This window comes from Drosophila albomicans, chromosome 3, assembly GCF_009650485.2.
Source record: "Drosophila albomicans strain 15112-1751.03 chromosome 3, ASM965048v2, whole genome shotgun sequence".
NCBI classification, from domain to species: Eukaryota; Metazoa; Arthropoda; class Insecta; order Diptera; family Drosophilidae; genus Drosophila; species Drosophila albomicans.
The window spans coordinates 43,918,248-43,933,183 of record NC_047629.2 but is presented as its reverse complement, the minus strand read 5'-3'; the positions used below and the strand labels follow the sequence as shown (position 1 = coordinate 43,933,183).

Below are 14,936 nucleotides of genomic sequence, written 5' to 3'. Positions count from 1 at the left end.
GTGAAGCAGCAGAAGTCGCAGCAGCAGCAGCAGACTGCTAAGCGAGATGGCGCGATTCAGCGCGAGAGAGGGTAAACGAGATAGACAACAGATTGCCAGCCATTGCAGGGGGTGGAAGTGAGAATCAGAGCGAAGGCGAGAGCGAGAGAGTGAAAGAGCACAGCAACATCAGCTAAGCACCGCCTATTTTCGAAACTTTCGGCACAGTGGAGCAATCTATAAATATGCTTCCTTGTGTTAATAATCTGCTATATTTATCGAAAACTTAAAAATTATACCAAGCTATAGAAAGAAACTTCTAGTTTAGCCTTCAGTAATTTATATAATGAAAGCAAAAATGCAAATTTATTAAAAAAAAAATAATAAGCAAAAGTATGTATTGCGGTTATACGAATAATAAAAAGCTCAATTCGTTGAAAAGAACTAAATAATTATTTCAAAATATATAAATTAACAACATTTAAAATAATGTTAAGAGAGTAACTATTCGTAAAATAAATGTCAGGAAAAGAAAAGGTACTTTTAAGTAATATAAATGTTGCAACTATAAGAGATAATATATGTAGGTGAAGTATGAGTAGTAAAGATATTAAATTGAACTTTTGATATCCGAGTCGATAACTCAGTACTCTCTTTTCTGTATAATTAAATTTATTATTTAATACTACAATTAATATATTAATTGAAAAAATAATGCTTTTATTATATATTATTTAACAATTTCATATATAGTACATAAAATGCTAATTTACTTAATGAGTAATATAAAGAGATTTAATCCAATTGGATAATGTTTCTGCAGGGAATAGTCCTTAGTCCCCCTAGTCATAACACCTACAGTGAAAATTTGAAGAAGTAAGTAAGTATGGTAGAAAGCTTGATTATCCTTATTAAATGAATGCTATCTCTAAAATGTTAACTAGTTCAAACGTTAATTATTTTTAAATTATGCCTATTACTTATATTAAATCTAATAAAAAGGTAAGTATACGAAATAAAAATAGTTTTGTACTATCGAAGTAATATTTTACACATTCTTACACTAATACATAAATATAACCAATTTTAAAACCAGAATAAGCATTGCTTAAAAATTATATATTATTAAATAAAAGACTATACAATATGTGGTATCTTTGTACCACTGTGCCATAGACCCGTAAAGTATGGCAGAGTACAAGAAAAACCTATTGCGACCTCAAGCAGCGAGGCTGCTATCCAGCTAGCCAACCAGGAGGCGAGGCCCAGGCGAGTCTGTTCACACAATAAAACCACAGAATATGTTGGCAACTGGCAAAGCAGATGGAACGCCGAGAGAGCGGGAGAGCAATAGAGGAGAGCAGAGAGGCAAGCAGCATAAGGGTGAAGATTCGAATTTGACTCTCTGCAGAAGCAGCGAAAGCAACAACAGCAACAACAACAAGAACGATTCCAAACAGAATCAGGACAGATGTGCGAGTGCCGCGAGTGCGGAGAGTTTCGTTTGAATGGGACAATATGAAAATTCCAAGTGGACTTCGACTGCTCTCTGCTGCTCTGCTTTTCTGTTCTGTTCTTCTGTTCTGTTCTGGTGGTGGCAATGGGCGAGAGTACTTAAAGAGGAACAGATTGCGTGCGGGCAGCAGTCGAAAACAGAACTTTGAATCGGAACGAACGCAACGCATAACGAAATAAATCCAATCCAATTCACAACAAGTATTTTGCCAAAGATGAACTTGCTCATGGATAACCTGCCGTCGCATGTGAATCCCGCCGCGCGTCGCACAACTCCGCCGCAGTCACAGCCACAGACGGAGCTGCGCATCTCGACGAGTCCACACAGCACAACATCAGCAACCGTAGAGGGAGCAACCACAGCAATGGCACAGCAACAACACAACAACAACAACAATCCGGATGTGCCAAGTGTCAAGACCACATTGAAACGCTCCTTTGATGTTGCCTTTCTCATGATGCCCGACGAGCGCATCAAGCAGAAGCAGGCAGAGAAACAAGCGCGCCTACAAGAGGCACTGCATCTCCAGCAGCAACAGCAACAACAGCAGCAGCAACAGACGCTTCACTATGCCACAGATCTCTCGCCCAGAGCAGCTGCCTCGCAGCCACCTTCACCTGCCGCCCTCGAGTACATCAGTTTGCTCGAAGCGCGTCAACGTTATCCACAACTTGCCATTCGCTCGCCGCGTGTCTACGATGATCCCACGTTGGTCATTCCCCTGGTGGATTCTCCGGAGGCCACCGTCTCCCCTCCACCGCCGCCACAACGCAGCGCCTTCACCAAGGTCTCCTCATCGCTATCCAGCTCGTCGTCACCCTCGACAGTCTCACGTCTCGAGTCGCCGGTGGATGTGGGTGCTCCTCCCTTGAGCCCAGATCAGTTGAGCTGCCACTCGATGAGTCCACCAGTCACAACGCCACCGCCTCGCACCAACAGCGGAGGCGCAGCCAACAGCAACTTGCCGTCGAATCCCATCGTGTATCACAACTTTCGTCCGGAGTATCAGTTCAATGGCGCCTTTCAGGCTGTGAATCCCATGCAAGCACTTCAGGCTCAACAACGTCTCAAGCAGCAGCTGCTCTATCGTCCTCCTAACACCGCAAGCAATGGCCACAGTCCGAATGGATCTGCTAATCCCTCGTCGCCACCAAATGGTCCGCCACCGCCGGAGTTTCTGCATGCCGCTGCCGCCTATCCAGGCTTTGGGCCACCGCATCCGCATCCTCTGCCCTTTGCAGTGGCTCAGCCGCTGCAGAATCCCGCTGCCGCTGCGATCTTGAGCACCCTCATCCCGCCCACGTTGGCTTCGACTTTTACGCTGACGGCACAGAATGTGTGCGCCAAGTGCAACATCAGTTTCCGCATGACCAGCGATCTCGTCTATCACATGCGTTCGCATCACAAGAGCGAGGTCGCTTGCGATCCGAATCGTCGCAAGCGTGAGGAGAAGCTGCGCTGTCCCGTCTGTCAGGAGACATTCCGCGAGCGCCATCATCTCACCAGGCACATGACCGCCCATCAGGACAAGGCCAGTGATCATCAGCCCACGCCCGATGAGTCCAGCGACAATGAGATCATCAATGTTGTGGGGGGCACGCCTCCGGGGCGACGTTCGGGTGGCGCCTCCAAATGATCGAAGCATTTCTTCGGATACTTTTAAGCTGCAGCCTGTTTTGTTGTTGAATATCTTATCTTCTTCCCATTGTGATATTAAGTTTAGTTACCACCACCACCACCTGACCATCGATCTCTCCCCCAGACTTAAGTTTCTTTATTCTACACATTACACATTAGCCATAAATCTAGTGCAATTTCACACCATCGATAAGCAGCTCTCGTCTTCTTCTTTTCTGCCATTTCTATCCGAGCTGCTCCGTTTTATCATTGTAAAGTATTAGCATTAAGTTTCTGGCTCCACTCACACATTCTAAATTTAACACTTAACATTTGATGTGCGACTTAATGTTTAAATAAATATCTTATTGTTATTAAATCCAATCACTTGCATTTAATCACTTAAAGGGTATAGGTAAATAATAAAAAGATTACTGTTATTCCATGGTAAAACAATATAATATTACTGTTGCTCTCTTTTGTCAAAAACTAAGATAATATTCAATTAGAAATATCCCATAAAACAATATTATTTTGATCAAAAAAGGTAGCAACAGTAATATTTTTAATATTTGAGGTAATACATCAGCCATAGTGATATTTTATGTCAAATATAATCGAAAATGGAATTATTCCGAGCATTGCAAATTTAGTTTGAAGAATAAATGCATACGATTTCCCAAATTCTTTTAAATGAAAACATGAATATGTTAAATTTTTTATATGAATATTTCTTAAATTCTTAATTTCTTTTAAATGAAAATATAAATATAATATGTTAGACTTTAAATCAGATCAACACTTTATTGATAATCAGTTTGGATCAATAAACCAATAATTTGAAAATTTACTTTTGAAACCTTTCATTATAAAGCCACTATAAATAAAAGCAAAAAGCAAAAAAAGCGAAATTTATCCGAAATTTCTTTTTTATGCAAATGTTTTCGCAAATGCAAGCAAATCTCAACATGTTATATTTCTAGATATATTAGTTTGTTAATGATAAAGTAAGCAACAAAAGGCAAGGAAGTCCACTTAACAAAATCTTTAAATAAGAAAATCTCCAATGAAGTTGTCTTTATGATGCGTTATATTCGTAAGTAAACCTCAGTATATTCGCACAATTTGATAAGTACATACGTCTTGAGCTCCAAAATTTCTGCCATAGTAAAGTCTATACTAAAGTCTAGTCTAAATTGTGAGAATATACCGAGCTCTCCCCTTAAATCAGAAATTATATGACAATCAAAAGTATTATGTTTTTAGCTAAATTATTTATTTACATGTTAATTATTATACCAGATAATGTTATAACTAAATGAAGGGAGTGCTAGCTGATAAGGCCATCGACTTAGTTTTGTTTTTTGTTAAATTCAACTATTGCTAGCTTAAATTCTTACCTCAAGCGACACTGTAAGAGAAACTGAAGAATTTTTTTAAATTTAAACCCATCATTCAATAGACTTTCTAAAAATATGGACTGTTCATAATATTACAAAATTTTTATCTAAATGAAATCTTGTCAAATTTGCTTATTGACAGATTGTAAATAAAATAATAATTAAAAAAAAAATGAGTCTATTATAATCTCTTAAGAAATACAATCAACTATATAAATTCCTTGAATTATCTACAGTGTATGGTAAAAAAGGAACGAATTTCAGTGCATTTTACAGATATTTGTCGCGGAGTGGAAAAACATAGGTTCCCAGGCTTAGAAAAACAGGCACATACTGCTCGAGAGAAACATACGCCAGCCATGTGAGTGGCCCGAGAATATGTTGCTGGCCTTGTTAGCGCAATGAAGTCATAATCACACGGAGGGAATGGGGTTAGAGCAGGAGACGGAGACGGAGCACGAGGATGGCATTCGTCTGGAATGGATGGACACATGCAGGCGAAAAGTCGAGCAGCGTATGCAGCAATTAGATGCGGCGACAAAAACTGCGACGGCGACGCTAATGAGATGCCTCTGAGTCTGGGAAAACAGAGTTGCCAACGAGCCAAAAACGAAGGGTAGTCGCCACAGTCTAGGACTGAACTAATGTGCAGTTAACAGGGGATTTCTCAAGTACTCAAAATGATTTTCGAATTTCAATATTTTTCTCTACTAATATACGAATCGAGTCAACCCTCGATTTCTCGTTGGCTCGTTGACTGCCAAAGTGATTCCCATGAGCCATACGAATTTATAGCATGCCGAATTCCGACAAAGCGCAACGAATTTTCTTGGGTGGTGGTGGGTGCTCAATAAGAAGAATATGGAGATGGGAGATGTAAGATGGGAAGCTGCTGCCTCGTTTGCTGTGCTGCACTCAAATGAGCCACATCGAATTGCGTTGATTTAGCGTGGCCAAATCCTGTTAGCCCCGTGCCAGCCAGAGCAAGAGCCACGCGATTCTCACAGGATTCTCTCACTCGTTGCCTTATCAATGTGATGTATCAATTGATGGCGTTACTAAATGCGGCTCTGTTTTCGGGCTTTGTTCCCATGATGGGATTAGCATTTTATGGCCTTGTATTCACCGACAAAACACTCGATAAAGACATTCACAAACCGAGTGTGGGATAGACAACAAAGGTGGCAAGATGCGGTAGCTGAAAGCTGACAAAAGGAGTTTACGGTTCAAGTCAAAAAATCGACTTGAAGATGTCGAATCAATTACCATGGGTGAAAGAATAGACTATTGTACTATTCATGGAAGTAAATCAACTTTTAGCTTATAAATTAATTATGAAATAATTATTAGCTGAATCAGAGGAAGTTAATATTTGCTTTGAAGATGAAAGTAAGACGAGCAGACTTAGTATTTAAGAATAGATTCATTCTATCTACAGATGATTATATATTAGACAATCACAAGCCTTTCACATTAACATCATAGCTTCAGCTCTTTCTAGAATATGTTTTAAATATTATTATTTTATTTTTTATTATTTTATATTATTTTTTGTAATCATGAAGGGAACATATGAGAATGGAAAAGACTAAAAAGCTTGCAACAGGAATGGTTGTTATTTATCTGACTTTGCGATACATTGATAAAAAATATAAAAGTTTGTATATATTTGAAGTTATTTTTGATCAACAAATTACAAGGACAGAATTCCTGTAAGCGTTCGTATATCTCTATATTTATTCAAAAAGTTTAAAAGTTTTAGTATAAATGAAATTTATCTTAAACAAACAAACCAAATTTTTCACACTACGTTATACACGCATTCGTGTTAGATTTCTTTCTCAACAAAAGGTACAACATTTAATTAAGTATTTCGAGCACAACGTAATTAAATGTATCCTCCTTACATGAAATAAATACTTTTTAAAAAGTTTAACACTTTTTTATTTGGAGGATAAGTAAATTTGAATGGTAATATTAATTACTAATTGCTACGTAAGAAATACAAATAGTTTTACATTCACCATATTTAAAAAAAAATCTTCACAAAACATAAAATTATCTTACTATCCTAAAACAACAACATCTTCTTCCTCTATGAATCTTGTAGTTGCTGTTTTAGTATCATAAAGCTGTGCGCTTAAATAGAATAGTCTCATTACAGGAAAAGTCTTCATCATAACCATTTTTTATGGTTCTCCAAAGTCTCGCACCACACTTCGATTATTTCATTGCACTTTTGGATTTGTCGTCGCTTGTGGCTTCAACTTTTATGCGTCTTCTAACCGCAGCCACTGATTTATTTTATACATTTCCCCAACGAGCAATTTCGACTTCCTTTAAAAACAATTACAACTTCCTATACACACACTCACACACACACACACATCTATACACACATACACACCCACGCAGACATTTTGTTTGTTTCTCTCGTTAAGCCAACACATCGTCAAAATCACATTTCCTCATTTAAGCCCCTTTCAGAGCTCGCACGCTCGCTCACTCACTCAAAACGACGCCTGGAGCACGACAACCGCAGTGGCAACTTCATAATAAGCCTCATCATGGCTGGCTATATAATAGCAGCCATAATCACATTTCATATTTATCACATTTTTACGCCCACACGCAGCTCGTCGACTTCGAGTTGGAGCTGAAGCGCATGGCGCGACCTGCGCATTGTTTGCCTTTTTTGCCTAACCTCTCGCAATTTGACCGTAAATAAATTGCCTGCTCATTTGCTAAGCACTTGGCCCAAAGCCCAACACTCCCCAACCTTCCACACTCTGCACAACAAAGTGAATTTCCCACCAGTTTCCTTTCAAATCGAGAGCTGCTCCCCTGACATCGTGTTCAAATACGTTTAAACACAATGCAAATACCGTTATAATAGCAGCAGAGCAAGGACAACAAAGCCCAACCAGAGGCAGACAGCTGGGTAAGCCACACCACAGCCCAGCCCAGCCCAGGGGGCTTGTTACGCCCCTGAACAACACTCCCTCTCCCTGACTCTAGACTCTTGTCTGGTACGTGTGCGTATGAGTGATTTTTCTCAGCTGCGCTTAAAAGTATGCAAATGTTTTTCAAAAGGGGTTGCTGTTCGGTGGGGGCGTGGGCGTGGCAGTGGCTGACTTTCAGTTTATGACTTGTTGTTTGACGCTCTCGCTGTTATTGCGGTCTATTAAGTTGACTAAAGTGTTTTTAACTGCAGGCAATTTCATTTGCTGTCGCTGCCGTTGGGCGTTTAATTTTCATGTCCTTGCAATTGACGCTGTGTAATTTCTGCATACTGATTAGCTCTCTCGGACAGACAGACACGGTGCTTGCGACAGGTATTTTGTTCAGCTGCCCGGCTACAAGTCAACTTAAGCGCACAAATAAAACAAGCAAACTGAAAACTGAAAACGAGAAATGAGAAACGAGAAACGAGAAACGAACTCAACTGACAGCCAAGCCGCTTAAACTTTGAACTTTGTCATTTCAATTTTCGCCAACGGATGCGCTTTGTTTCAGGCCACACACAGAGACACAAGTGAAGTGGCATGCCACACGGAGTCGACTCGACTCGACTCGAGTCCATGAACCGCCGGAAACATTGAGCCTGACAATGCGACTTTCATTTTTGGGAAACTCTCTGTGTGTGTGTGTGTGTGTGTGTGTGTGTTGCGGTTGCCACCGCCAACGTTGAGGAGCTGCCCCGCCATTGTTTTGCGGCCAAGCCACATGATGATGATCACGATGCGGAGAACGATGATGAAGTCCTTGGGGTATGGCCAGGAAGTTTTTCATGCGCCATGACACTTTTTGTGCGATTCAGCAGCAGCCATTTTCTCTCGACTACCTTTAGCCTGGGCTCCGGATTCCGAGGCCGAGCCAGAGTCAGAGTCAGAGACAGAGACAACGACAGCTACAACTACAGACTGAGAGTTGTCGGTGCTCCATTGAAATGATTTTTGGATGCATGGAAGCTGTTTGGCTTGCCGCAAGACAGGCGGCTTACTGACTGAACATCCACTCAAGAGTCAGAGTCAGAGACAGAGTCGGAGCATAGTCAGAACAACATCCGCGTGTCCGTTCGTTCGTCCTGTAATTTATGATGTGCGCTTCCTCGTTTTGCTCCTTGCCAGTTTTTAGTTCGCCAAAAACTTTTGCAGTGAACTGCTGCTGCGCCTGTTTTCTGCTGTCATAACTTTGCACACATAATTAATAGTTTGTAACGAGCCGTGAGCGCGGCTTTTTAGTTTACAACTTTTATATACAGCCACACAACCACGACGCGCTTTTTGCCCTGCTCAATTAACTTAGCAGGTAGTTAATTATTCCCAAAAGCCGCAGGACTCCTTCTAATTGATTTACAATCTTCCGCGTGGGAGTCACTCTATCAAAATGGTGTATCTTTAAGTTACTTTAAGCCACAAATGTATCTAGTGGTCCAGTAACTAGTCAAGTGTAAATTTACTCTGTTTGAATCGCAGCCAAGTTGCATTCGAAAATATCACAACTTGTTTGTTTCAGCCATAAATTTGTAGCATTTCACGCGCTACACTGAAGCGTGAAGCTTGAAGAGTGAAGAGCGAAGAAGTTCGAGGACCACAACTAAGCAGCAACCCCAGTCGAAAGTCGCACAATAAATAAAAGTCACAGATATCTTTCTGTGCACCCTTTTTGGAAAAACAACGGGGATCAACTTACGAGAATTTGTATAAACTTAGTTGACAATCTGTTTGCATTGGCACAAAAGGGGGCAAGACAAAGCAAGACAGCCTTGGAATATGCTCAGCAAATGCATATTTTCTTAAGATTTACACAATTGTCGACAAGTTTCAATTTGTGTGTGAGAAAAATAGCAGCAAGTGGAGGGAGAAATTTTGTATACGAAATTATATCTATTTTCATGTGAATATTGTTTTCATTTGAAAACTTGTAAATTTGTACAGAAAATTGAGTAATATGCTTAATTGTGAATGTAGCTTCATTTGATTATACAATTAAAGATTGCATTTTCGTCACTTTCTGTTACTTGTTCAGGCCTGTCTTTAGCTCCAGGAAATCTGTATAATATTGTTTTTAATACATATAAAATTCTACGTTTGGTTTGTTCTTGACTTTATAACATTATATAATATGTTATATACAAACACTTATCCAATCCCAGCTATGTATTTAAAAATATTATTCGGACTGACTGTAGAACTTCAGAAAAAATTGAATTTTTCTTTATGTGTTTTCTCTGCTATTACCTTGATGCACGTAGTACATCATTCCTTATTAACATTTATCCTATTGTAAGTCTTGAATATTTATAGTTGACTATCTATAATAATTCTTATGACTGCCTTCAAGGCTCGAAGAAAGATTGGTATTTTCTTCTACAAATGAAAATCCTGTAGTATCTTTCATGGGCTCTTGTCTTCATTTTAGTTCAAATTAATTAGAATAAAATATATACATCATTACTTAGTTTCATATTCTCTTAAATAACTTTTACAAGCTAAAATCTAATTCAACCTTTTTTTATATAATAAAAATAGTTTAAAGTCTAAAAACATGCATTCAAAAAAGCATGTACTTCATATAAATTTGTAAGATATTCATAAATTATGTTTTTGAAAGTTTGTACTAGAAGTACTATAATATTAAATAAAAACAGGAGATATCTTTCTCTTGGTATTGTGAACTATGCAAATCAAATATTCAACCAAATATACCATTTTTATACAAAAATTAGAATAGGGGTAAAACATCTAACACATTACTCAACTTTACATTTTCTTTTTGGCTGCTTAGCCAGGTAAACGCCTTTGCCTTGGCACCGCTGGCTTACTTGGCGTATGCACGATTTGCTCTGACTGCTTCTTTTTGCTCTTCTTGCTCACTGCATACCTGGCAAAGTGCTGAAACCACACGCGAAATATTTAGCATGTCAAATGACATATTTGCAATTTTTTTTGCCGCCTTGGCAAGGTAAAGGATATGAATCCAAACACAACTCGCTTCCCTTCGCTCTTACTCTTAATGTGCTTGGCATATGTGTGTCTGTCTGTCTGTCTGTCTCTCGCTGTTTTGCAGTGTGTCGCCATTTTTGCTGTTTTGTGCTTCATTTATCACTCGCCGAAATTTCCATACACATACTCAGCATATTTGCTGGCCACAGCACTTCGTCGCACATCGTATGATATATGACTGTGTCTTTAGCCCAGCCAAACGTCGACATCATCCACTCTAAGCCCAGAATACTATGTCATTTTCATTCGTTCGATGACAATGCGTGTGCTCTTCCCTTCCCTTCCCTTCCTCGATACTCTTCGCCTCGCCATACTTCTCACACATGGTGTAATTTAGATAAGTGGTCATTCTTCATATTTTTAATGCTCATAATTTCATAATGTGCCACGCATATGCAACTTTACCCCACAGCTCCCCCTTTTCTTCCGGTAAATGAAATCAGTTCAAAAGCAAGCGAGAGAAAGAGAGAGCTACAGAGGAGACAGAAAGAGAGCGAGGAATGGGCTGTTAACAACATGGTCAGCGTCGTGCGTTGCCAGCGCCATTTATTTTATTCGGCGCGACTTTTTGTTAGTTCAGCCACCTTGCACATTGCATATGAATATAGTCAGAGAGACTGAGAGAGAGGGGGGATATTTTCCATGAATATGGAACATGTGAAATTCGAAATTGTTGTTTCTGCTTTTTTTTTTTTGTTTTTCGCTCTCGTTGCCCACCGTTTACGTTTGTTGCTGCCTTTTACTCTAATTTATGAGACACATAAAAGTTAACGTAATCAAATGGCTTTTTGGCACTGCTTGAATATTTATGTTAGCTGCTTGAAAGCCAGCAAATGAAACACAAGGGAAATAAATTATTAAAGGAATTCAGGCCGATTTAATATGCTAGAATAATAGCCAAATCAAGCGATTGAACATCAATTAATTATTTCTATTCAACTTGTAAATATTTTTCTATTTCCGCTATTTTGAAACTAGTAAATATGCATATTTCTTTTTTCTAACTTTTAAATATTTTAAGATTTTTACTATTACTATTACTTCTTATTAATTAATTAATTTATTATTATTTATTTCTATGTAAAATGGTAAATACATAAAAATAAATTTTCATATTAATATTCTTTTTCAAATTTTAAATAATTTTTGAATACTTGTTTTATTATTTTTCATTACAAAAAGCCTTTTTTGTTCCATAACATATATATAACTTTAACTTATATAACTTTTTTTTATCATTTGAAGAAATTGTACTACCTAAAACTTATCTTACTCTCTTGACATTATTACTTTACGAATAATTTGTTTATATTCTTCATTATAACTTTGTTACCCTACCTGTTAATAATTTTTCCCTCTGAAACTGCCTAAAATGTACAAGTATTATCTCTCCTAACATTAATAGTTTAAGAACCATTTGTTCATATTCTTCATTCTTTTAAAAAGTGGTTTATTTATTTTTTTTTATAATATTCTTAATTACTTAAACTATAAATATATATATGTATAAAACCATCTTTATAAAATTATCCAGACCAAATAAGTTTTATGGAAACGTCAGAAAATTCTCGAACTCGAAGATTAGCTTGAAGAAAACAGTTTGCAGAAATTATATTTAAGTGACACAGTTAAGGAGAGAATCGTATTGAAATCATTTGCTTGGAATTTACGATGCAAATATTTTCTGATAGAGGCGAAAAACTTTTTAATAGTTAAAATTTGCAAATTTCGCTTGGCAGCGATAACAAACAGGTTCGCCAATAAATATTGACACCATTTTGTGTTTATGTGGAGGAAAGTTTTGCGGGGCAAAAGCGAGACAGATAACGGTAACATTATATGCACATATATAAGCTCTGTACTTAAAGGCAGACACAAAATAGCCAAACTGAAAACTGGCAACTGACAAACTGAAAACTAGAAACTGAAACCGATTTGCGGGCGAGAAAGAAAAAGAGTGGAGCGAGAGCGAATCGTAAAAAATAAAATTATGCAAATTTTTATTATTTGATTATGCAAATGTTCGCGCTTGACGACCCTTGGCATAAGGACGACAATACTCGCATTCCCCGCCAGACCCCGTTCCCCGTCGCCCTCCTGCCCCTCCTCCACGGGCAGCACATGCGTTGCTTCCGTTGTAAGCACGCGGAAAAAAAAACTCCAAAAATGGAGGCAAACAGTTAGTTGGCCACCATTTGCCTGTCGCTTGTCCTGCGTCCTTCGTCCCGCATCCTTCGTCGAGTGCTCCCTACAAAAGCGGGGCAAAAATTTGAATATTCGCTTTGCCGATTTCTTCTGCGCTTTTTGTTGAGGGGAATGAGCAGGAGGCAGGGGACAGGGGGCAGGGGCAAGGAAGCGTATGGAGGGGTGCCACTGTGGAGCATTGTCATATGTGGTTGGAAATTTTGAATCTGTTTGCAACCCCTTCGAGCGTATCCGTTTCCTTCTGTCGCGTGCGTTTCCCTCTGGTTCCTCTTCCCTATGCTCCATAGTCCGTCCCCCTCTATCACCCCCCTTCGCACTTGTCGTATGCGTATTTATATTTTCTCATGTTCTGCTTTGTTATTGTCACTCTTCCTGCTCTCGCTCGCTCTTTGCGCGCGATTTGAATCTTTTAAGCGAAATATTGTTGAAATCACTTTATGCCTGAGTAACTGCAGCATTGTCACTGAATTTTTTGGGGAGCTGTCTCTCCCTGTGTGCGTGTGTGTGTGTCTCTGTTGGGGTAACCACACCTTAAACGTTCCGTAATTGATATACAAACGCTAAGCCGCGTTGCTCCTTCTCCTTCGCTTTTTACGCAACCTGCTCGACAAAGTCACGCGGCAAGCGTCTAAATTACAAAGTCGCTGATAAAAAAAACGAAGCGCGCACTCGTAAAAGCCCAACTGATAAGACTTTTGAGCATTCACTTTTTATGGTCGTCGTCTAATCAGTTTGAATAATTACCGAAACGTGTTACAACGAAACTAAAGCAAGAGTTGCAAACAAGAAACTTAGTAGTAGCAAATGGGGTTAAAGATACAACTCAAAAATATATATTTTAACAAAAAGTAACAAATATATGCTGTAAAATAAAAATATATATCAACAATGAAATAAGAATCCTGTTAGAAGTTAAAAAATTTGTAGTATAAAATGAATTTAAGCATACAAAGACTGAAAAAGTTATAAAACAAACTTGAAAGCATAAAAAATACTGTAAAATAAGAATATGTAGTTAATAATATAAATATAAACCAAATTCGAAGTAGTAATAATTTTATTTAAAGTTCACATAATAATTGAAAAAATAATAAATAATTATATTTTAAACAAAAACCTTCGAATTTATACTTTGGTAAACAATGAGAATTGAATTTAACTCCGAAAAAATTTAAAATATAATAATAAAATATAATATAAATAAGAATGTAAAAGATGGATAGAGATTTCTCATAGCAGAATTTATTTTATTTTTTAGATAATTAATTTACTTTGTTTTCGGTCTTTAATAGACAGAAACACTTGTGTTGTCATAGTTCTTTAAATGCAGTATCATAATTCGAAACAAATTTAAAGGTGTGTCAAAAATTGTTAAACAATGTCTTATAAAAGTTTCCTATATACACTATACTATCGTAGATTGTAGATAATTTTTTTAATATTTTGTCCACTTAAACATAATGTTATTATATTCAAAGGTAAGTTCGCTCTTAAAATTTCGTAACCATTTATTTGCTAATTTCGAGATGAATTAAACCCCGTGAAGACTATAGATAGATAAATAGATCTTAACTCTTATTTGATGGCAGAAATTTAATAATTTAGCTTTATATTATTATATTAAGTATTATTTATATTATATTATTCATTATAATTATATTTATTTATATTATTATTTGTAATAGTTTATCAGAAGTTATTTATTTCATTATTCTAATTAGATTTATTAATCTCTTATCTTATTATCTTGTAAACATAATGTTATTAAATTCTTATGTTTGTTTATTGACTTTACTTAGCAAATTCGACATTAATCCCACAATGCCTTAAATCCCAGTAAAACCGATAGAGATCTTGATTGAAGACAAGCAAATACATATTCGCAGAGAATGATTGATTGATTACACACCACGACAACGACTAAAATTATTAAATGCTCGTAGTTAAGCACACAAATTCATTGTTCTCACTACTTAACTTCCCAGTCCCTTCCCTTTACATTTGGTAGTTAAACGCAATTTGTAAGCCGGTAAACAAACGAAAAGGCTGAGTCCGGATGGTCAGTTATGAATAGTGGCCAAAAACTGGTGAAGCAGCTCATCAATCACCAGGCAACGAAACATAAATCAAGCCAAGAGTCAAAGCTAAAGAAAATGTTGAGCACAAAAAAAAAATAAGAAAGCATATAAAAGAGAGGAAAGGCGAAAACTC

The 14,936-nt window shown here is 37.6% G+C and overlaps 1 protein-coding gene across 1 annotated transcript; it reads left to right on the top strand.

Annotated features, from left to right (window-relative positions):
- Positions 1-1,639: 1,639 nt before the first annotated feature.
- LOC117570095 (protein enabled homolog) lies at positions 1,640-3,451 on the top strand. The gene has a single exon (XM_034251547.2). The coding sequence runs from the start codon at positions 1,710-1,712 to the stop codon at positions 3,129-3,131; it is 1,422 nt and encodes a 473-aa protein (XP_034107438.1). The 5' UTR covers positions 1,640-1,709; the 3' UTR covers positions 3,132-3,451.
- The last annotated feature ends 11,485 nt before the right edge of the window (positions 3,452-14,936 follow it).